General features: G+C 43.8%; 1 protein-coding gene across 10 annotated transcripts in view; it reads right to left on the bottom strand.

Moving 5' to 3' along the window:
- The window catches only part of ncam1b (neural cell adhesion molecule 1b), a 41767-nt gene extending 18551 nt beyond the window's left edge, over positions 1 to 23216 (bottom strand). For 2 of the 10 annotated variants that reach the window (XM_049725269.1, XM_049725262.1), the window contains exons 1-9: positions 22855 to 23216; positions 7734 to 7808; positions 7050 to 7259; positions 5965 to 6108; positions 4999 to 5136; positions 4638 to 4755; positions 3430 to 3590; positions 2952 to 3094; positions 2338 to 2361 (exon numbers count right to left, since the gene is read on the bottom strand). In XM_049725269.1, coding sequence (XP_049581226.1) covers positions 2338 to 2361; positions 2952 to 3094; positions 3430 to 3590; positions 4638 to 4755; positions 4999 to 5136; positions 5965 to 6108; positions 7050 to 7259; positions 7734 to 7808; positions 22855 to 22906 — 1065 coding nt within the window. In that variant the 5' untranslated portion in view covers positions 22907 to 23216. The remainder of the gene's footprint in view (positions 1 to 2337; positions 2362 to 2951; positions 3095 to 3429; positions 3591 to 4637; positions 4756 to 4998; positions 5137 to 5964; positions 6109 to 7049; positions 7260 to 7733; positions 7809 to 22854) is intronic. The other 8 variants (XM_049725264.1, XM_049725266.1, XM_049725267.2 and 5 more) reach the window with 5 other exon arrangements.
- Between the last annotated feature and the right edge of the window lie 1530 nt (positions 23217 to 24746).

Here is a 24746-nt window from a genome sequence, read left to right as displayed (position 1 = left end):
GGTTTCCGTCTGCAAACCGGGAATGCTTTCCTCACCACATTCAGAGCAGTTAGGAATATCTGAATGAATGAATAAAGGCATGTTTTATGTCACTTTGAGTTAAGCAGAAGGGAAATGACCTCTGGCGCTGGATATATTATAACCAGTCTGGATGCTTTTGCGTGAGACGCCGCGCCCCGCTGACAAGACAAATGTTCAGCGTCCATCTTGCCGCGATTTGTCTGTCTGAGAAATTTCATACGCGAATCGATATGCTTGCAAGATGAACAGCCTCGGGAGCAGACTCTTAAAGGGGCGGGGCAGACAACCGTTGTCTCGTAGTAATAAAACCTTATCGACGGGAAACATCTCTGTCTTCTAAATCCTGTGGCCCGTTTCCATTGTTATAGTTGTGACTTGGATTGATGCGCCTCATTTCGGAGGCCCGTTCGGATTCCCGCATGAAAATCATCATGCGGGAAACTGTCGTCTAAATATTGATGTAGATTTTCCACTGCACAGTACCGCCGGAATCAGCGGATTGCCCCGACGTCCACAGCTAAAGCACAGCTAGCGAAGCTAACGTTACCGCTAGCTTATTTTTACTTTGCGCGTCTCATTTCTTGCCTTGTATCCTCACTTTAAATCGTCGAGGCAGCGACTAATCTGCTTTGAGAAAAGAGCGGCTAACGCGACAAGTCATTCTTTGTGTTAGAAGGTTTTGCTAATGCAGAAACAATGTTAGCGTGTCATGGAGAGGCGCGCTAGATGGCCAAGAGAACAAAGGGTCAGAGACTGAGGGCAAGTTTTATGTTAGCTGTTCAGCGATGCACTTTAAGGTGAAAGGTGTCTCGCTGGTGTAAGAATAAAGTCATGTCTTGAATATTGATGCCATGCAGTAGAAAAGGTTATAGTCGAAACCTTAAAACTCCATTTTTTTTTTTTTTAAATCACCATGTGGTAAAAGTATCGGAAAAATATTGCGCCGTAACGCCGACTACTTGCCATGAAGAATACGTTTTCATTTTAGTGTGATGCTAATATTGCTAACGCTAATAACGCTTCCATTTTGATGCTAATGTTGCTAACGCCTTGCTTTTTATCCGCTAATAACCGCGACACTTTTTGTCATCGCAGACAAAGTGGTAGACCCTCCAACTCATCTCCGGGTTTCCATATTGTCCTCCCCTCCGTGAATGACTTCAAAAAAAGCCTTCAAACGAGCAGCTAATTACGCTAGCTTCAGTGTTCAACGCACCGCACAGATGCGCTGGCTTTTCAGCGTAGTACAATCAAGCCACACTCTGTAAAATCGGCCAAATTGGATGCGCTTTGATCGGACGCAGCCATCCTGGATGAAATACAGCTGTTGCGATGAACGCAGATGGCGTGACAGACGCACATCAGATGAACGCCACCACACAACCAAACAATTAGCAGCCATTTCCCCGTGCATCTCTTTTTCACCCCAGTCTGCTCCCATATTTTTCAACTCGACAGAAATATGTAGGAGATGGATTTTTTTTTTGTTCCAATCCCGCTACTCGATTTAACAATCAAGTCATTCATGGGGCTGCTAATCGTTTCTTTGAGAACCGCACACTGTCGCTACTGTGCGTGAACGACTCGCTGCCCGCTCTCTCGTTCCCTCAAAATTTGTTCCCTCGGCGACCACGAGCAGATTTTAATCTTTGCCGTGGCAGTAAATGTTTTCAAAGCCGTAAAATGGAGATCTTGGCAGCGCCTCGGGTATTAAGCACCGGTCACTTTAACCGGACCAAATGGGAGGCGTGAAGCGTTTAAGGTGCGACGTTACGCCTCTGCGTCGTGGGCAGAGCGAAAACAGGCATATCGTGACGTGCGTCATATGGCGGCAGCGTTCTCCTTGCCTCGCCGCTCGCGATCTATTTTTGATGATCAAGTGATCGCCACCCCCCTACAGAGAGCTTGACAGGTGGCTGTAAAAAACTCTGTACTTTTGAAACCGGCTGTGAAAATGAAAGCATCAGAAAACAGACCACCACGGATTGGCGGGGGGGCGTTTGAGTCTCAAAAGACAGATGGACTTTTGGAAAGTCTGGTCTAGACAGCTCGAGTATGAAGATGGACATGAATGAAGCAACCTCATGCTATGATACAAGTGATCAGAAAAAATGGTGTTTCATTTTTTTTTCGGGGTGGTTACGTGACGACAAACCACGATGATGTCATGCTTCTACGATCGACTATTGGACGGACTACGCATGCAGCAGTCGAGACGGTGATTGGGGTTTTGTAAAAATGGACTGATTGGATTTGAGCTGAAATCCGGAGGCGCACTTTACCACAGTAGACTTGTGTGCCACGCCGATTTCATACCTGATAGATCCTGTTTAGGTGCGCCTGTAGGGAGAGAATGTAGCGCATGTAATGGAGCAGCTCCAAAAATCCCGCCACCACGATTTCCCCCCCTCATTACTCGGCAGCCGTAGCGAGACCCTGGAGGAGGTGTTTATTGTTTTGGGATGAGTTGACCGTTAAATATGATGGCAGAATATTTGGTCAAGATTGGAATGGAAGCTTGGAAAAGATGTGTGTGTGTGTGTGTGTGTGTAACCTCGAAGTGAAACAATAGACAGCGGAAAAATGTGCAAACCTTTCAATCACGAGCATGAGCGGAGCAAAAAAATGTGATTGAAAACGCTCAATGAACACTCATTGTAGCGAACACTTAAGAAGCAGGAATTCGGCTTGACGTTTGGGAACGTTTAAGTCGAATCTAATCACCGCGGAAGTTGAATACCGTATTGTCCGGCTAATTGCGTGACATTCGGCATGGCGTCTCGAAGCGAACGCTTAAATTGAAGGAATGGGCGGACGGCACGCAAATTCTACCGAGTGTTTTTCCCCCCTGGTGATGACGTCACCTCTTGAAATAAAAATTCAAATATTGTTTTTTTTTTTTGACACACAAAGTAGCATTTCTGCTTCACCTGCTCGCCGTCGGTGAATACACGGTTGCCGTAGCTCCAGCTGATGGTGGGCGTCGGATCCCCCGAGGCTTCGCACGTTAGCATAACCTGCTCCTCCATCTCAGAGGTGCTTTGGTTGACAATGTAGGTGATCTTAGGCTTGACTGTAAAAAACACAAAAAGTGGATGCAAAAGAGCGAGTGTCAGATCCGGGATGAGTTCAAAGGGAGGATGAGAGGCTCGACACCCGAGGGGGGGAAGGGGAGGCGTCGGAGCTAATAAGCTGTCGACTCCCGGCAGCGTGATAACCGTGTCAGGATTCTCAACTTGAATTCATCTGGCAATTACGACCGTTTTATTTGTTTACATTTCGCCAAAAATGTTGCTAAGTAAATTAAAGCGCTGCTTGGGAGGCGTGGGAATCTTTTTTGGGGGGGGATTTTCCTTGCACTACATAGGATGAACACATTGTGATAGTAACTAAATATCGCCTGCTTACCAAATACTCTCAGACTGAGCTCCTGATCCGTCTCCCCGGCTTTGTTTTTGGCGATGCAGGTGTACTCGCCCTCATCTAGCTTGCTAACGTCCATGATGGACATCTCCGAGCCGTCCTCGTTGAAGGCGTACTTCTCCCCCGCTTCCAGTGGGATCTGGTTCCTTCGGGACAAAAATAACCATCTCCATGAATCCAGTCCTTAAATTTGAAGTACCCTTGCAAAATATAAGATTGTCACTAAATTGTCCACAGACTATTTCATCCCGGTCTTGCGATTGTGGTATTCTCGTTATCGACATTGATTCAAAAGGACGTCTGTATTTGAACAAATGGAAAATGGTCCCTTTGGTGTTATTTTGCAAATGAAATGTGAAAACGCCTCATCAGTTGTTTTTGTCCCCGCTGACATGCACCGCTTACCCTCAACAACATGGCTGTGAACAGAGACGAGATCATTTACAAAATGCGACGGACACGTTCTTTTTCATTTGACAAGAAAAGGCGCAAATTCAGTGAGGCATGAACAATATAAAATGCACAGCAATGCCCCGCCTCATTTGCATAATTCTTTTTTATACTACAGCAAATTTCACTTTCGCTGTCCGAGTTGAAGGAAACGGTTGCCGTGGCAACAGGATAAACACAACCTGTCTGACAAAGCGCAAGGCCTATCAGTGTCACCCAGAACAATGTGGCTATTGAGGATGTCAGTCTTCGGGTTTCGCTGCCTAAATTCACCATTTGATATCACCTCAATGAGTATCCTGTTGCAATGAATTCACCAAATGTTATTTGAGTCACAAATGAAATGAGATTAGGTGGCAAAACAACAGGGATTCAATTAGACTCACTTGATGACTCAAACATTTTTTCAGTTCGCTGTTGGCGTAACCGTAAAAGACTGTCAACCCAAATAAACGGATGACCGATTCATAATATATAGGCTACAGCTGATCAATAACTAGTTTTGAAATGTGTTGAAATATTTTAAAAAGGTTATAAATATAGCTAGCAATCACTCTATTTTTTTTTTTAAAGTAAAGACAACTTGCAATTTTAGTTTATGTTTTTACGGGCCGTATAAAATGATGTGGCGGGCCGTATTTGTGTTTGACATCTATTATTTATACCAAGTAATTGAAGTTTCATTCATGCTTACCATTTTTTTTGAAATTGTGTATATATATATATATATATATTTTTTTTACCTTGTCCAGGTCACCATGGGTTCAGGATAGCCGTCGACCGCACACGTCAACATGGCGGCTTGGCCCACATCTGCCGTGGCGTTCACCTCTGACTGCCACACCCGGATGGTTGGAAGCACTGAAAGAGTCAAAGTAAGAATGAACGTTGTCACTGAAGCGGGACGTAAAACAGAACCCCGAATTAGCCTCCCGAAGAGAACACTTATTTTCGGCACCCCGTCACAAACAGACGCGCATCATTAGCACGAGCGCTTCATGCTACCCGGTTGCTGTGGGCAACTGTTTCCACACTCATGCCTTGAAACCTCTAAGGTAAAAAAAAAAAGGGAGACGACAATACGGCAGCAAAAGCTTTGCTTACCGTTCACGACGACCTTGATAACCCGTAAATCGATCTCGCCACGGGCCATCAGGCGTCCCTCGCAGGTGTACGAACCCTCGTCGGTTTTCTTTATTCCGCGGATTTGAAGGTGGTTGTTGCCCAGCACCTTAAAGCGAACTTGATAAAGAAAAAAAAAGCATGGTGAGAGATTAAAACAACTTTTTTTTTTTTTTCCCTGTAAGAAAATCTGATTTTCTTTTGCTTATTCAAAATGAACATGACACGTAGATCCTCAAAGAAAAGAGATGAAATGTTGACCTAATAAATTCAATCGTGTGTTAATTCAAAACAGTGTTCGAACCCCCACGCGAACTCGTGTTATGATGTGCCCGCAAAAACACATTTTGTGATATTGCTCGGGGCATCGGGTGAATAACACCCTGGATTCAAAAAGCAAATTAATTTGTACCTTTTCTATTTTTCCGCAAATAAAAGCCAGGGTGAAACCGGTGTTATTAAAACATTTGCATTATAATCGCCTAGTTGCGCAACTATTTTGACCAGGCACTGTAATTCCGATTTTTTTTTTCCTTTTTTTGTAAATCATAACACTGATTATTTCCAACTGGCATTCCACTTGAAATTTTTAAATGAGCCTTTTTATTATGCAAATAGAAACAGTCCATTTAAAGGGCTTTTAATTTGTTTGTGTTGAGTGGCACGGATAAAACGCTGCAGATTCCCCACCCAGTCATGAATGTACACAAATTCGCTTCCCCGTTATCATCGTCATATTTTCCAGTCACGTCGCATGACATTTAAATTTCCTTCCAGCCATAACGTGTCACATCTCTCTCCCCAGAAAGCAAATTTTGCCAAATTCTCACTTTGCATAATGGAGAGGTGCTAACATTCATCCGCCACTCCGACTGTCAAACCAGCGTTCACAAAATGGAATCATTTCCATTTTACAGAAAAAAGATGTTCATTTGATGGCCACCTCACCGTCTTTTTCCATCTGTATTCTGGCTCCTTTGTACTTCCAAAGGATGGTGGGCGGAGGGGAACTGACGACATCGCACACGATGACGGCGTCGTCTCCTTCGGTGAACTCTTGCGGCGACGGCGCATTTGTGAAGGTGATTTTCTCTGAAAACAAACAACTGTGTGATTATACTCATTAAGGTTCATTGTGGAGGGTGTTTTTTTTTTTTGTATTGGCTGCTTTGATGTGCTGAATTATGCAAAAGTAGATGCAGATGGTAGGAGCGAGCGATTTAAAAAAATAAAAATAGAATTTGAATAAAAATTAAACAATCCAGCCTGCGAACTGCGGTTAATAAAGTGTTTAATTTTTCAAGATAACGATAGTTTAGAAAACATAATAGGTTTTACAACCTCTTTGTCTAAACTCGTTTTATGGCTAACGTTTTTCCGAAAAGGATTTTCTCCGCTTCAAATTCATCGACTTGTTGAATTACGCCATTTACCGCGGCGAGCTTCCATTCTTAAGTAACCAACGGATTGATGGAGTTTGCGAGTGACACCGAAGCTCTCGGGCGACCTGAAAACACTTGACCGAGGTCAGATGTTGCACACTCGCATTGAGCTGTAATCTTATCTGATGACATTCCGTAGATTAAAAAGATAAAAGTGGAACAGTCTGTGCCCACAGGTGGAGGCAATAAGCGGGTGACATTGCGGTAGAAGACGCTCGAGCTCGGAAGGGTTTCCTTTTCGAAAATATTTCCCATCTAAGCATCAAAGTATGCAAATAGCTTCTCCTATTTGTTCTCCGCACGGCTGGACGCTTTCTATGTAATCGAAAAGAGTTGGGAAAAAAAAGCAAAACTCTCGTGATGGACATGTGCTGATGCTCGGCATTCGCGGGAAAATAAAAGACATTCATCACCCAAGCTGCAAAACAGACAGCATCATTAAGCAGCCTTCTAATGGTCTTCCGACCATTTATCGAACTGATGAAAAATCTATCGTCTGGCAATAGAAAAAAGGCAAAAGACTAATGTGTTGCCCTAGAGCAGTCAATAAAATACTACACATTTAATAAACTTTTTTTTTTTTATACTCACGGAATATTTTGATGTTAACCGTCGACTCTCCCTGTTGATCTCCATTGGCGGCGACGCACTTGTACGTGCCGGCGTTCTCCGTCCTGGCTCGGTAAAGCGTGAGGACGGACGACGTCTCGTCGTTCCGGGTCACCGTCACGTGCGGGTCGTCGGGTTCTATCCTTTCGCCGCCGGGCCCGAACCAGTCTATGTGCTTGGCTCCGCCGATAACTGGAGAGCGGCGGCGGGCAAAAAATAAAATGAGTCCATCTATAATGTATGTATGTAGTAAGTAAGTCGTAAAGCAAAAGTCAATCGGCTCCACCGAATAGTGCTGACGAGACGTTTTTTTTTTTTTTTTTTATGCACAAGAAGCTTTTTGCTTTATGAGCCTCGCAACTCACGCTCCAGTGGCGCCGGCCGGCCGTGTGACTCAGCAACAGTGGCTGAATGATAATTACATAAGCTTACGACGAGAATTACACGTCGGCGGTAATTACACGAAAATATACACGCCGCCATGTTGCGCTGAATTGTTGTCATCAAGAGGAAACAATACAACATATAGCGATTATCTGGGATGATCCGTTTTCCTCGGCGTCTCCGACGACAATGTGCGGAGGACAATAACGACCGTTTTATCCTTCGAGTGTATTGTACGAAAAATGTGTGACATACAGTGTGAGGACAATTTGTTAAGCTTACCTTCACACATGAAGAATTTGGACTCCCCGAGACTGATTTCACCATGGCTGGGTGTGATCTGCACGTCCAGTGACACTAGACGAGGAGACACAACAAGGTCCGAGATTAAAGAAGTTGAAAGGAGTATTTAACGCCGGCAGGGGAAAGTACGTCGTTTTTTTAGCACCAAGACAAACCATAACCAGACACTGTTAACGTCGTAACGCCCACAATTCGGAAATCTTATATGATCGTCATAAAAAAAAATAGATCCTGGCTAATGAGGTTGTCAGTAATAAATAAATACACAAATAAAGAAATAAATCTCTGTCCCGGTTTATGAGGTTGCCAGTAATATATATATATTTTTTTTTAATAAATAAATAAATACATAAGATCTCTATCCTGGCTTATGAGGTTGCAATAAATAAATTAAATAAATAAATATATTTTTTTAAAGAGATGAATAAACTAACAAGCAAATAAATAATAAAATAAATAAATACATAAATAAATAAATTTTAAAAAATCTCGCTCCTGGCTTATGAGTAGCCTACCAAGATTTTAAAATAGGAGCAAAATAGAGGCGAAAAAACTTATTTTAGAAAGGTTATGAATGTTTTTTTTAATTGAGAAAATATGTTTGCAAATGAGCTTCTCAATTGTCTTTACAACCTCTTTTTGCCCTTTCAAAAGACATGATATCCAATTACGCCGAGATGCAACGCGCACTTTGATAAAAATCTCCTCTTCGTCAATGTCGGGATAGGAAAGACTTTTCTTCTTTTTTTTTTTTCCTTTTGGTCACAGGGTGAGATCTGGATTGAAGCCTTTTGCTTCCTAATTAGAACAAAGCTTCACTTGTTTCCCAAGGGGAGCAGTTAGGGTTTCCCGCCGTTGAGAAATGTAACTAAATGGGCCCAGAATCCGGCTCTATATCGCCGGGGTGTCAGGACGAAAGTGAGGGAGGGTTACAAAGGGCAGGAAGTTGGAGAAAAAAAAAGAAACTGACTCGGCCAGTAATGGGGGTCCAACGCTTAAAATGAAGTTAATTTCCTCCTCTGGTGTTTTGTAACAAATCTAATAAAAAAACACAACCGCCGTTTACTGAAAAAACCCTCAGGCAGACGAATGTAGATTCCCGTTGTTGATCTAAAACATGAGTGACGGTTGCACCGGCTTGCAAACGCTCCGAGTCACGTTGGAAAACGAACCCGACCGTCTTCTCTACAATCCTTCTGTTTTCATCCATCACACTCTTGAGAAGTAAATGTCAGCGGCAAACACGCTAAGCCGCCCATCCCCGTTTATCTCATCATCAATATTGTTGCCTCTGTCTACTTTGCCAGCTTGGGGGGGTTCTTTTGAATCACATGACACCAGGGCCCGGATCCAATGCAAGACTTTGGCGTCGAGTTATGAACCGGACAGTAATTGCTCTCTCGTCGCTAACGTTTAAGAAGCGAAAACGCTGCGGGAACGTCGGTCTCGTTAGATGGCAGACTCGTTTATTTAGAAAAGGGAGGGGAGGGGCTAGCAGGTGACACTAGCAGCTGGAAATTGAATCCGAATGTGACACCCCCCCCCCCCCCCCCCCCCCCCGGGAGAGCAATCGATTTGAAAGCCGAGACTTCACAACACTGCTTAGTGAGCGAGCGAGCCCCGAAGATGAGAGCGGCGTTTATTAAAATGCCAACGTATTTTTTTTTTTTTTTAACAAATACGACATAACTTAATATCTTGTTCAAGTCCAAGGAGAACGATAAAAAATTTAGACTCCTAAATATTAGAAAAGCAAGAATGCATTGATGTCATCAGAGTTATGTAAGAAAATATGTATTGGCCCAACATCGGTGAACTTCGGGTGGCCCGACACGGTCACGTCGTGGCTCCGGGCCGCCGTTAATGTCGAACCGTGTATGAACAAAGATGTTCAGTAAGCACTTCATGATTCATTCAACTCACGGCGAGAAATTGGAACACATGCCCGAAGAGCTTTGCACAGTGGCAAACCTACCCAGAGAATTTGGAATACCTTTTTTTTTTTTGTTTCTTTTTCCGGGGCCGTGGACACTCGGCATGCTCAGAGACCCAAAACGAACTCGAGTAGATGAATGTGACCTAGTTCTGGCAAAACATGCAATCTATCTCTAGTTAGTTGTCTTTCCATTTGAAAAATGGCTTGGCTTTGAAAGGAATCTTGTGTCGCGCAAGCTAACCTGAAGATGTATGCTAGCTGTCGTTACGTCAACCTTGTCATTTTTTTGATCGAATCGTTTTCGGACGATAACAGAATGACTCAGCCTCTCTTAAGTGGTCCTAACAATGTCAGCGGAGGAAATAAACGTACCAAAATGTGAAAACAGCTCATATTTGTGCCTTCAGAGCACTGTGAACTATTTCTGCCAAATAGGCCTCACAGATAAATTTCTTTTGAAAAATTCAAGGTCCTAAATTACAATACAATTGGTCCTGAAAGAAAATAAAAGGACAGTGAGTTCGAGATGGCCTCAGTTTGTACTTGTTAGCCAAAAGGAACATTTAACTAGCATTTGCAATCCATTTGTGAAAAATAAATCTGGAGCTTTGGGCAACGTCAGATTTGCATGCAGCACAATTGTGACGACAGAGAGAGACGGCTTGCCGTGTCAATAATTCATGCCTCCGTGGGTCATCAACAGATTTCCCATTTGTTGGTAAATTTATGGCGCTGCAATGTAAATATGAATTACTTGGAGACGACCAGCTAGTTTTCCATAATGAGACAAAGCCCGTTAGTAGGAATTAAAATGGCGTGAATAGCGACAGTATCACCTTACATATAATGCTAATAATGCTAATAATAGTAATAATAATGCTAATAATGTGATTTATCTTAATTATAATACAACTTTTGCCAACATTTTAAGCTTGACTTTCAACATTTGAATTCAGGGACCTTACAGAACAGTGATCCTGCAAGTGACTGATAAGAGAGCAAGGACACATCCCAACAGTAGACTATATGGAAATGGAAATATATGCAGCGCGTGGTCCCTTTCCCCCTTCTGTCCCCAGATACCTTCCAACATCACCTCGGGTGCCGCAGCCTTTGTAAGAAGCCTCGACCAAAGCTGTGACTCGCGATTTTGCTCATTTTAGATTCCCCAGACGTACAATTCACGTGAAGTTCAACCCCTCCCAACACGCACACTTGACAGTCGGAGTTAAAAAGTTTAAGTACCTCAGAGATAAATCAGTGCCTGACGCACCTCCCTGAGGTGGGCTTCAAAATAAAGACTTTTTCAAGCTACTAAGCTACGATAGTAGGTATTAAAAATTACGATATATATACGATTGTCAGTTGACGATGGCGGAATATCGATACCCAGAGGTCAGCTCCACCATGATTTCACATGAGTGATTAAAATGAGATGATTTATCTTCCAGGATGCCTACTGTGTCTCAAACGATTGATCGAGATCAAATCTGGCCTTCAGCTTCATGCTACACATGCCCGCTACAGCTAAGCATCATCAAGGACTGAATAATTGAATAATTGAGTCAAATTTTGAAAGGTCACCAAGTAAATAAACGGGGCGCCAATTTCACGCTGTCAAAAAACGATCTAACAATGCTCAATTTAGGGCAAACTCTTGAATCCGGTTTTAAATTATTCATCTGGACATGTGTGCTTCACTGCGGAATTATGCTGACAGAATAATATATATATTTTTTTGTCTAATCAAAAAGTACTTTAGAATAAATGGATCTTTTCCTGCTTCATTTTCATGTTAGAGGCTTATTATCACTTTTGTGACATTCCTAGAAGAAAACACAAAAAGAGGAAAACGATCATTCTAATTTATTTATTTACTCATTAGGGTTTTGGCATTTTAGAACAATAAAATTGGCTTGTGGCGAATTAGGTCTTCCATCATGTCTGTTATCGTTTTCTCTTTTAGAAGTCTTCTTCTTCATGTCACAGTTGATCAAAGACCGAATCAGCGGCGCCTCTGCTGGCTCCAGCCAGGTACTGCGCTTCATTTTGACTGAATTGTCTCAATTCCTAGACTTTAACAGATCAATTCATTGATCATCTCAAATCTTCATGATTTGACTAGCATTCCAAAGGCAACACACAAATTGATCGTGTTCATAATTCAAGGAATTAAAACCGTATTTGCTTGCTACTCGTGTCTCTCGACCGCAGTTGCGCTCGCTCCCTACCAGTTGCTATGGAAACGTGTTTCTCTCTCTCCCCTCGGTGGTCCGACGTATCGGTGTGATGGTTCCACTTCCATGCAGGTTGCCCACAACATAATCCAAATGGGCTAAATTCCACCACCAAACCTCATTATGTTTAAATAGCCCACTTTTGACCGATTCGCTCGTGAAGCCGCCAATAACCCGGCGGGCTTCATACGTGTAGTATTTTGTATCCGCGAGGAAAAACCCATTACATGACACTCACAGTAAACTCCCTAAAGTGTATTTTCAAAAGCTTTTCTCCCGGCAAAAGTGGAACCACTGGAGCGGAGCACCTGACAAAGTTGTATTTATCGCCAGCCACTTTGCTCGGGTAATCACCTCAACGCTGATCAACCAAATGTTGTAAAGCGACAACCAAAGTAGTCACATTTGAACTGTGCGGATAAAATGGTCATTCCAAGACTTAAACAACAGCAAAGTGCAGCAGCGGAAGCGAAGACGCTTACCGTTTAAATTATTCAAATTGCTATTGGCCATCGGAAAAGGGCTTGGCTGCCATAAAGCTAACATTAAATGTATACCGTGACAGCCTGCATTATACGACAAAGAACATCATTTAAAAAAAAAAAAAAATGGATGAGCTCTTTGTGAATAAAGCTCAGCTCATCAAGTCATATTCTGACTACATCGTTGACAGGTTGCCAAGGACTACAGTCCATTTGGCCTTAAGACTTGAGTCATTAACAGCTGATCAATCAAGCCATTGATCAATCATTATGCCCATCCCTTTGTCTCGCTATATTTAAATGAGAAACCACCGGCTAGCTTGAGCCTCTTTAAAAAAAAAAAAAAACGAAAACAAACAATACTAAAGCCGTAACATCATTAAAATGAACTCTAAGCCCTCCCGAGCGACGTGCATTTTCGTCTCTGGCAAGTCCGCCAACAGCAGTGCACTCCACTTTAGTCGCGGAGCAGAATTCGCCCTCATTCAGGCAATTTAGTCTAAGTGCCCCTCAGCATCTGCCTCAGCTGTGCATCACATAACAAAAGCCCAGGGAGGAGCAAAAGCAGAACGTCTGCGGCCCATCATGCTGCGCACGCCTGCAATGACTCAGACGGGCAAGAAGGGGAAGAAAAAAAAAGCCAGGTAGAATGGATGATTTTGTGCTTTTGTTAAAAGGGAACCAGAAAAGTTCCAAATTATACCACGCTATTAATTTTGAACTTTAAGAGCACAAATTCCAAACTGTCAAAAACATGACGACAATAAAGGATGGAGAGCTAGCGGTGAACTACTGTCACGAAGAATAAAAGTGACATCTGTAAGGAGGGAAATGGAAAGACTTTTTCTCGGAAACTGAATTCTGGGCTCAGCGTAATGCAAGCACGAAGAATAGCGAGTCTGTGTGGCCCCAACAATGACTGAAATGTTAGCGTCTGTGTAAACACAATGAAACACCACAGTGTTTTAAAAAAAGCTAATTCTTTCAGGCTAATCATAACGACGGGTCCCTCGTGGTTCCCCCCCCTCCCTCCCTTTACCGCTAGTCACGACTCGTGAACAGCAAAGCCCACGCCGCCTTTTTTGCTACAAGCAAAAAAAAATGCTGGTTAAACGTTAGATAGAATACAGTTTGCCAAGTGAGCGGGATTTCACGGATGGGTCATAAGTCGTGGGGAGGCGAAGACCGGGCGGGGAGGCCGGGATGCGAAACAATGACCACTCAGCCACAAGCTTGGCACATGGACACGACTCTGCCTTTCTGGCCGTCCACCAAGCGGACAAGCTGGGACGAGCCGGATAAGCCCGCCCCGCGAGATCAATAGGAGGGAATGCACCATTTTCGATAGAGCCAGACAAGAACTCGATGGGGGGGGGAGAGCAGAGACGGAGCATCACCGGAGGGCTCGTTATGTGGCGCTGGCGGGATGGGCGGCAACGTATCGATGCAGAACGGTGGAGATTTAGGTGGATGGTGCGGTAATTGGATTGAAGTACTAATGAAAATATAATCTGTCTTGAGCGTGTCCCCCATCAAGGTTAGAGCTGAGAATGAGAGTACTTAGGCAATCAGTTCTGCTAGTAAAGTAAATGAGTCCGCTAAGGGGTTGAACACCTCCAAAGTGTACAATCGGTTAATTGCTAGTCCGGTTTTCGATAAGTTTTGCTATACTGAAAAAAATTCCCTTAAGTATCAAGTGGTCGAAACCACAGCGAGGCCTTTTTATGCGTTAGCCATAGCATAGCGCCAACGCTAACAAGCTAATGTCAAAAAAGAAAACAATACAAACTTACTAACCTCGCTTTATCATCTCGGGATAATGTGAATTCACGGACGAATCGATTGACACACCCACGGCGCGGGAATCGATAATCAAGTTTTAAATCAGAGGCTTTATCTGGCTAGCTCCGAGGTGAATGTTTTACAACATAATAGCGCTGAAAATGAGGAAGGTGTTTTTATGACTCGCTCTCCCTGCAGACCGGCAGTAATACACAGACGCAAATAACGTTATCTCGCAGCGGTAAGGGAGGCGGAAAACGGAAAATTCCTCCATTTACAATCTGTTTGCATCGTTAAAACGCTAATTAGAATGGGTATACATTTTAGTGGCTACAAAATGGACGCAATTTTCGATTCTGTCTTCTGGTTCACTGAGGCGTTCATACGCATAGCGATAGCAAATTCGTCCTCTTAATAATCTCCTGGCCGAGGATCTTTAGCTAGCAGAGCGTGCAATTGCTTCAGTGTTGCCGTCACCTGGATTTACTGTATTCTTTTGATAGCGCTGTGCAATAAATCTTCCGGCTTCTTGCCGACCATTTCTAAATAAATCCTTTTGACCAGAGCACAAGAGTAATCTGCTCTGCTAAAATGCTAATTTGTTCATCCTCTTGCAAAATTATACCGTATAAATCCTGACCGGCCTCTACAAACAATTGATGTTGACGAATGTTTCTTGGGTAGGGGCAAACAAATACCACCAAATTGAAATATCTCCTGAATTGGATTTTGATTATCAACCAAAAAAATCTTCATACCAAACTTGAATATTTCAACAAAAAATGGAAATATTAATGATCTCTTGGTGGCTAGGTCAGAGGTAGTAATCATAAGAACAGAATCATAAGACACATTTGGGTTATTCTCAGCTTGAATGAAGTTCAGTGTGAACTTCTCAGATAAGATCGGAACTAACCGGGTCAGCGCACGGTAAACCCGTTTGTGGTTATTCTGTGGAATTCCTTTTCCTTGGAATTAGTCAGTTCCAAACAGTTCCTTCCGCCCCATCCATCCATCCATCCATCCATCCATCCATCCATCCATCCATCCATCCATCCATCCATCCATCCATCCATCCATCCATCCATCCATCCATCCATCCATCCATCCATCCATCCATCCATCCATCCATCCATCCATCCATCCATCCATCCATCCATCCATCCATCCATCCATCCATCCATCTATCCATCCATCCATCCATCCATCCATCCATCCATCCGCTTGTACTACAACTTTTAATCAAAGCTATGAACCGATGAACAAGGTTCACGCTACTTCTTCCTCACGTTCGTTCCAAGGTTGGCCCTTTGGATTATCGGTGAGAAAGACACACTTGGCTTGGACCGTCTTTGCGACGGCTCCTTTGAGAACAGATGGCACCGAGGCACCTTACGACACATGCGCACACACACATTAACACACACACTTTGTTGACCAATCAGAGGCAGGAGAGTAAAAATAGACTAGGATTGGGCTAACCACAGGAGATTTGAATTCTCTTCTTGGGACTCAACTCTCTCGAGGCATCTGCTCGAAAAGAAAAGCAAAACCCCTCAAAGTGCTTTGAGGCTGGACATGATTGAGAATATATAAGTCGATATTGCAGATCAAACGAGAAAATTACAAAGTGCAATGCTATCAATCTATCATCCAACAAACACAGACGTGCGGTTCCCTCGTCGTCCAACTCGGCGCGATTAAATCAATATTCCGGAATCATATCCAGTCTTCTAACATGGCGCAGGAGGACCAACGAACAGTGGAGTGTCACAACAGTGGATATCAAACGACCCGTTTGCTGGAGCAAGTTGACTTTTGTCCTCTTGTCAAAAAAAAAGCCAACCTGGCCCTGTTCCGTCAAAATGTGTTTTCGCTTGAGTTCTGAGGCCGATTAAGCCGTAGCGTGCTGTCACAACATCGCCGGGGCCGATATTCCCCTCTCGTAATGGCGGTGGGGCTTTTGAAGGAAATCTCCAGCGGCTACCCGGTGTGGCATTGAGAATACGGACGATGATTGTAGTTTGCTAAGCGCCGCTCGGATGTCTTTTGTTCGTTTAATGAAGGACAGTCATGTGAATGCTTCCATTCAACGGAGAAGCTTCTGGATGTTTCTTAACAAGCGTGAAGAGTATCATCTAAAGAAGCCGTGCTGTTTGATCATCTATCCCTGCATCGGTGACTCTTCCGACATGTCTGTGGCATCGACGCTCACGACAGAGATCTTCCGACACTTAGTTTCGCAGCTCCTTCCGATACCTCGCTGGGTAAAAATAGCAACGGTATCGTTTCGGAAGTTTGGAGCTTCGTATGACGTCGATGCTGTCGTTCTTCCGATTCTGATTCCGATTTGACCTTTTTTCGCGATGTCAGCATTTTGATCTAATATACGATAACATCAGATTTAATTCTTTTGCCATTCCGCCAAGGCATCCCGGGGTTTAGCGTCCCCTCATTGACCGGGCTAGCGACTCTCTTGTGCTTCTCCGGGCTTGTCATCTGCTTTTATAGACGAGGGCACTGATGAAAAAGATGTGCGGCGGGGTCCGCGGCGCATCCGGCAACTATTGGCAACAACAGTAAGACGGCTCCCAGGCAGTAGAAGCCAGTGACTCACGCTGTGTGGAAATTGTTAAGAGCGAGAGCGAGAGACAAAGAGAGATGGCAATCATATAAGCGACACGCATCATGTGGAGTTTAAACGAAGCCCACGAAAGAGATTTTCCTCGGCGACCGAGTGACATTTGAAAGCAGTTTTATTTCAGGGGGCTCACCTGTTACATTGAGCTTGGAATCCTGCATGTTGTCTTTATTTCATAGGTTAGCAGTGTCACCTCCCACGTTTTTCCTTATGCTCTTGCTTGGCTTCATCCTACCAGCCTCCATCTTGAATACTGTAATGTTGTAGTCAACACTGTACCTTTTATCTACCAGATTAGAAACACGTTCAATGTCTGCCGCAGGTTTAATCCATGCAATTTACCTTTTAAGACCTGGACATTTAACTAAAGCTGCGTATCGCTTAAGAATTGTCAAAGGGCTGGAAAAAAAATTGTATGATTCATCCACTTACAGTGATTTGATTGAGTGCAGGGGAAGGGAATGGCTTTCTGCTATATTAGGAGAGCTCACATTCATTCTGAAATTTTTGGGTTAGGGTTAGGGTTAGGGTTAGGGTTAGGGTTGCAATCAAACCATGTGACAAAATGTTTTTTAATTACAACAAATAAAATGCCTGGACCTCTATTGCAAGTCCCATAGATAGAAACTGTCCATCTATTTAGCATAGAAAGTGGATATTTAGAAAAAGAAAACTAGCTTTGAAGCTAGGCTACTTCACTGAAGTCTCTAAACAGAGGCGGCATAGTGTGGAGAGCTTTAAGCGTTGCACGAGACATATATAGTCCACACACAATGAGTCAGCCTGCCAAGGAGGAGCTTACTGTAGCGGTCCAGTGACCTCTAACTCAAAGGAGAACTCTAATCTCTGCAAATCTTTTCGCTACACCTCCTGCTCGCTGGGTTTGTGAGCGCTGTGGCCGGCTCTCGATGATCTCACCGCTGATTTCCATGAAGCACCCTCAACGGGGAACGTATATTATTCTCAACAGCCGCTTAGAAGAGCCTGGCGTGTATATTAAAAAATTAAAAGGGGGCACGCTCTGTCGTTGAGAGTTCAATACGGAGTAAATACGGGAAGGTGTGCATTTCGGAGGGCTTTGACGAGAGTTTTAATTCATCCGCTAAGAGTCGAGGCAGCGCTGACGGCGTAATGGCCATTTAAGGATCATTCATTATTCATCGGGATCAATCGGCCACAAACGTTCAGGAAAGGTCAAGGTGAATGTGCAACGCTCAGATTGCACGCAGTCGAAAATAATTCAATTGTCATTCATGACACGGCAGATGAGTAACTCACTTTTTGAGGTTCTACCGAGTTCTACTCCGGGGTTTTGGACAATCACGATAATATTAGCTTTTTTCATGTTGTTGTTAAAATATTAATGGCAAGGTTATGAAGCCATAACGTACAAATTTGCCTAATCCCTGCAGATGCGGGCTAGTAAAAAACAAAAAAGGCGAATGCATGGAACTCAGTGACACACATTGGAACAGACAAAAGTTCAGAGTGTGAAAAATGTCAACTGGGTCAAGTTTTTTTCGCGCCTCGATTTTTATCCGGGATAATAAGTGACACCGTTTTGAAGTGGATCACAAACGGCTTCAGATTGCACAGCTCCCCTTGGAGATAACGTCGTTTTAGTGTGATCTAATTAGAGATTAACAAGGAGCGGCTTCCTACCACGACTGTCACGTCACGATTTAAAAACGGCAGTTGATGATGAGAAATCCAAAATAAAATATATTAAGACTTGACTTCAAGTTGCCGGGCGATGATGAGGCATGACGTTAGCCACATCGGAAGAAACCCCGCGGCCAAGAATTCAACCGAGCCTAGCGATGCATCCTATAGTTGTTCAATAAAAACGGAAGCGCCATATGCATGGATGCATTAGAAGCCGTGCGGAGTCGAACAAAAGAAGTGGAAAGATAAATCGTAGCTAGCAGCGTGTTGCTTTATCCTGGCTACCCCCCCACCTCTTTCAATCTGTGTGCTTGCTTTCAGGTTGGACTCATCAGCATGTCATTCAAATTGGGCCATGCTAGCTGGAGAGTGTGAGTCAAGACTGTGATGTCAATTTGAAGGTAACTAAAATCTCATCTTTCCCTATTTTTTTTTTTATATGTTGTCCGAATGAACTCTTGCATCACCGCTACATGAAATATTCCAGTCAAAGGTTTCTTAATCTAAAAAAATATAGCGGCTACGTAGCTACATTGAGTTTCATGTCACTTTACATTGCTGGGTAAATTTCATTTTATAAACAATACAAAATGATTCATTGCAACTGTGCTGGTGGTAACTAAAGCATTTCAATTCATGTTCAATTTGGTCAGAATTGGTTTTGCGGAAAGAAATAGAAACATTCACTTTCAGTGACAATAAAGAACCGGACCACAGTTCACGCCGCCGATTCATGACTGACATTGTAAATAAGATTGCTGGCTGCTCTGAACAGCCAGCCAGTATTAATTCCACAACAAACAGATGAGGAATAATAGAACCAAATAAAACACAACCAAACTGGCAGATCCAATACAGTTTCATCTGCATAACGACAAATTGCGATCCTGCCTTCGAAATGTCATTTTTAAAGGCGACACGGGTCACAGTTTGGGCTCACAACAATAATTAAAAAAATACAGAATATGAACATCGACAGTAATTATAAACGATGACAGACCATCAAAGAAATGCCCCCGTCGCTGCCAAAGGGTTTTATCGTCCATTTTGCAAAACATGATTTGCCCTCGCCTACAAGTGTTGTCATGCGTGTCCTTGAAGTATTTCCACACAAAAGATAGTGACGTGGTATCGGCGCGTACAGTATTGCAGTATTATTCTCAAAACACGATACCGGAATCAGTATCGGTGCAACCTAACCAAAATTTGTACGTGTTTATATCGTGTATTTGCTCTAACATACATTCTGGACCATCTAAACGAGAGATGTCAAACTCATTTTAAAAAGATGAAAAATTGCTCGCAATATCTCAATTTTAAAAAAGTAAAGGCAATTTTAGCAATGACGCAAAATCCATGCAAAATTTGTCTTCGATACATAAAATGATGCGGCAGGCCGTATCTGGCCCCCGGGCCTTGAGTTTGACACCTATGATCCGAAACGCTGTTGTAGCCATAAAAAAAATATATATTTCAAATTCTCCTGAAGCTCTCAGTCATTTTATCAGTTAGTAGTGACGACTATATGACAAATGAATGTAAAGATGGTCGGGGGAAATCACATTGAAATGACCCCAAGTGCTTTTAACGTTATCGCAAAGCATGAACCGGTGAGCAGACGTGTTTCTGGTAATAAAAGATAAAACTCTTTGGTGTCCTAAAGCCAAACTCTGGCACATAATCAGGCCGCCAAGCGTATTGCGACAGAAACGTAGTCTTCCTCAAAGCAGAGGCCACGGAACGCCTCAAGCTTTGACAAAATGATGTGACGTGTCCACAGGGAGGCCGCGCCGCGTTCAGCATTCCGGCCTCGTTTTCATTTAACGACTGACACGAAACCCAGCGTTCTCATTTCCCCATGCAGCTGACATCTTTGCAACTTGCGGGATTCGGTCAAACTGTTTCCGGATGCTAAAACGATGCTAGCTCGATGTAGCCGTTAAAGATGCTAACGGTAGCGTTAGCCCTGACTCTGCATTTCTGTCAGCCTCCCCCTTGGGGAGGACCTTTTATGGACCTCCCTGCAATGCCGCCTCGCTAGGTCACGTGAACGTGTAATGTCATCTTTTTTTTGCGTTTTCCCGAGGCAGCGTTTCCCCTTTCAAGGCTCTCAGACCCGGATCTGTCCGGAGCGCTCCCCGTCACCGCCGAGTCGAGCGGTTTTGACGAGAGCCAAATCACAAACCCAGAAAAAAAAACTGCTCATTTCAAAAGGAATCTATTCAGGCTGCAAGATGAACATTGATTTATTTGGCTTCCAAAAAAACAGGCTGATGATAATGTAGTGTGTAAGAGCTTGCTCATCTCGCGGCCGCTGCTTTTTGGCAGTGTTGAGTCAGACATAAGGCAGCGTGTGTCCGTCCATCTTCTGTCGGGTATGGAGCAGCGTGGAACCAGCCTGTGTCATCATCATGATGATGTAACACAGACTAAGAAACACAATCCCGCTGTAAACAAGTCAGCCTGCAACGTGACCGCTGAGACGGACGTACAGTATGTCAAGCTGTCCTTCTTGTTCCATCATCAAACCCAATTCAAGATCTCCTAACATCTCCACAGTCTTCTCCTGGAACATGGATCACCATAAGAATATTTTTTTTTGAATGTTTGGAATTTGATTGATCGTGCAGACTCGACTGAATAGTCTTAAAGCAGTGGAGACTAAGTAGAGTGAAATACTTGGCTGCGTCGTAGTTTGGCTAACGAATCGTTTTTCTTCGAGCCAAAACTGAAATCACGATTAAATATCGATTGATTGCTCGGCCCTCGCTATGCATAACCATAACCCGCTAAGACACTGTCAAGAGGAGAAGCAGGAGTTCAGAACATTCTGACAGATTCTCTATTTCAAATATATTTTCAACAACAATTCATTGATTCGGTTTCCCCTGTAGTCGATCAAGATTTGTCCGACCCCCTCCGGGGTTTCTCCTAACTATCGATATTGCTCTGCGGTGTCCATAATTTGCATCTGTTTCCGTTTACAGCACGGAACTGGTAGATTGCCACCTTTCCTGCCGCAGGGCATGCATTTTTAAACATCACTGTAATTCAGATGAGGAAAAAAAAAATGCATGGACGTATCTCGGAAGTCGTCCCTTAACTGAGGTTTAAAAAACGAAACACACTGTGATGTCATGCATGTACATCTAAATCAAAACTACATTTTCACTCTTGAATGATTTTCTCGTCACACTTGACAGCTATATGTAAGTGTCACTTCCTCAAGTGATGAACGCCGCCGCCCTTCACCGTGCATGCCGACAGAGTCGTTACTCACAAAAAAAAAAAAAAATAGCGGCGAGGCACGTGATCAACAAAGCACACGCCTATAAACACGCAAGGAGGAGCTACGGCCGGGGACTCGCTCCCTCAGCATTTTCCCCGCCCGAGGAACACCCCCACTCCGCAAGACGGATTAAGCGGCAATCCCACGCCAAACTGTGCGCCACTCCTTGCCGCACATGTCAACTCTTTAATTATTTACTTCATTGTCCGTGATGAGGTTATCACAAATGTAATCTGACAACCCCCCCCCCCCACACACACCACCAACACCATTGCGCTTACATAACGACACATTTCACCAACTTAGAGGATCTCATTTCAAAGCCTTTATCGGGGAATCGGCTTACATAACAGATGATTTGGAGTAGGAGTTGCTGTGTGCGTGTGCGTGCGCCGTGTGGGTATGCATCAGTGTGCTTGAGAGGGAGCAAATGAAGCGTTGCTCTCACTGACAGACCCTTGATGGGCTCCATGCAGTCCAGCATCTCCTGTCAAGGGTTACCCCCGCCCCCCTCCACACCCCCTTCCTCCCCACTGCACCTGCTATACACAATAACAGGTGGATTACAAGTGGTTTCTATTGAGACACACACACACACACACAAACTCCCTCCGAGCATGTTAAAGGGGACCCCAACATCACGCCCCATCCATAACAAACAGGTCCCACACAAGAGCAGTGGACGACAACAAAAACACGGCAGTGGATGGAGGCCAACATAAATCCTCTTGACACATTACCCCACACATTCTCCCCCCACCCCTCCCCCCTCTTGCTAACCTCTGAGATTGTCACCCCGCCACAATTTACAACATGCAAAATAATGCAAAGTCAGCGTTGGGGGAAAAAAAAAAAAAACGAGACTACATAGTGTAGTCCAGGATGTACAAGAGACAGGAAATAGGGCGCGGAGTAAGCTAATTTGCATGAGCCGCAGCACCTGCCTGATAGGGCTCCTTGGGGGGGCGGAGGGAGACAAGGAGAGGGGGAGACCCAAGGATGGCGACGGTGCGTGTGGTTGTTTACTCTATTTAGACACTTTGGAGCGAGTTATTAAAGATGTCTTACCCGCACAGCCCACAAGAAGCAGGGCCACAAAGATGTCCCCGGACCGGACCATGGCAAAGTCCCCCGCCCCCCACCCTCTCCACTTGAGGGGAGCGCTCGAACGGTGAAACGGCTCGTCGGCTCGCTCCTTCCCCCGCTCCCCTCCCCAACGGCAGTGCTGTGAGTCGCCCTCGGCTTAGTAGCGGTGGCTGCTCCTCAGCAGGCGTTCATCCTCAAATTCTGTAGCTCCGTGCGGCTCGAGTCGGCGATCAGCGGGAGGAAGGAGGAGGCGGGCGAATCGCTGGTGCTTCTGGCGCTGCTAGTGCTGATGAGCGCCACAGCGCCGTTTAAAGTGTGACTGACAAGCCGAGCCTGCTCACACGCGCGAATCAGTGCGCGCGGCAGGGACGATGCGCCTCCCGTTAAATAGTGCACCGATGACATTGACAAATAAGGAGCCGTGTGGAGCTTAAAATCGGAGCAAACGAGGACAGCTTTTCTAGTGTTGCTTTTTTGTTATAATAATAGTTTTATTTTTTTTATTCAATAGTTATATTCAGTTGTGTACCACCTTTATTTGTTAAAAAAAAAAAAAAAAATCTCTGTAATTTGTGATGTCTAATATCCAACCCATCCATCAAATTTTGAAAGATGACAACTTGTTTTTATGGGAATCGTCTTCCCCGCAATTATTAGTACTATTTTTATTTATTTTTTTTAGACCAAGCACGTGTAGAAATACTCGCATGTGTATCATTGCAGCTGATGTTAATGTCAACTAAATATGTTTGGTAAATAGTTACTTAAACAGCCTTTCCACACATCCTCTCAGGATTACAAGCTGTGGAGGTGCTAAAATCAAAACTCCTCAGGTAGTAAAAACTCATAAAAGATATTTATAGGGGACGCAACCTTGATGCGTGACTGTAATGGTGCCGCTCGCTACATCCGTAGGCTCATCATGTAGACATACGAACCAATGGAAGCATTAAATTTAATATCCAAGGTTAGCGCTGGCAGCCTTTTGCTCTGCTTTCACGTGGAGCGCCTGCAAAATGTTTGCCACGTTCCTCCGCTTGGGCCTTTTACCCGTATAACAGCAAAGGCGAGATTGGTGTCATGACAGTGACGCGCAATCTCCTAAGTAGACGCATTAAAACGGTTGACGGTAAATTTGACTTCGATATTTCACTCAAGGAAGGTGGAAAATTAACAAGTAAAAAAAAAAGGAAAGCAATATGAAATGTATCAACCGTGTCCGAGTTGAGTTGTATTTACAGCTCCAATGACTGATAGCTGCTCCCAATGCAGTGCAGTCAATGATGCAAGAGGCGAGGATGTTGTTTACTTGCTCAGCGGGAAATTTCGGTTGCATTTGGCTTTTGCGAGAGTGCAGTTTGCCTTTGATTTGTACTTTTGGCCGGCAGAGAGAAGCACCGAGCCAAAATTGAATGAAAGCCAACACAACCTGAGTCGCTCACGAAAAGACTTCACAGGGAAATGTTCCGTCCGTCCACCTCATGGCAATTCCCTTTTTTGTTTCAGGATGAAAATACTGCGAAAACCGTGAATTTGGGACAAAATATGCAGTGATTTGACCAATGCTTGAATCATAGATGCGAAAGGTAAGAGGCAGTCAATGACTCATAAATGTCCTCCAAATATAGTCCACTCGAGTGTTTTATTCAGTATGCAGCAAAGCTGCAGAACACATGATGTCATTTGTTTTCAATTTTAGGTCACCTTGTTTTATTTATACCTACAAATATTTATCTTGTACTGAGACAGTAACAAAAAAAGGTTCGTTCTTACCTGAGATTCGCATTGTGTTAAATTAAAACTTGAAAATATAAAAAAAAGAAAAAAATTTAAACCTAAATAACTGTTTTAGACCCCCTCGAAAATAAATTCAA

Source organism: Syngnathus scovelli, chromosome 7 (assembly GCF_024217435.2).
Source record: "Syngnathus scovelli strain Florida chromosome 7, RoL_Ssco_1.2, whole genome shotgun sequence".
NCBI lineage: Eukaryota > Metazoa > Chordata > Actinopteri > Syngnathiformes > Syngnathidae > Syngnathus > Syngnathus scovelli.
The sequence above is the reverse complement of the archived record's forward strand: the minus strand, read 5'-3'. Positions and strand labels throughout refer to the sequence as shown.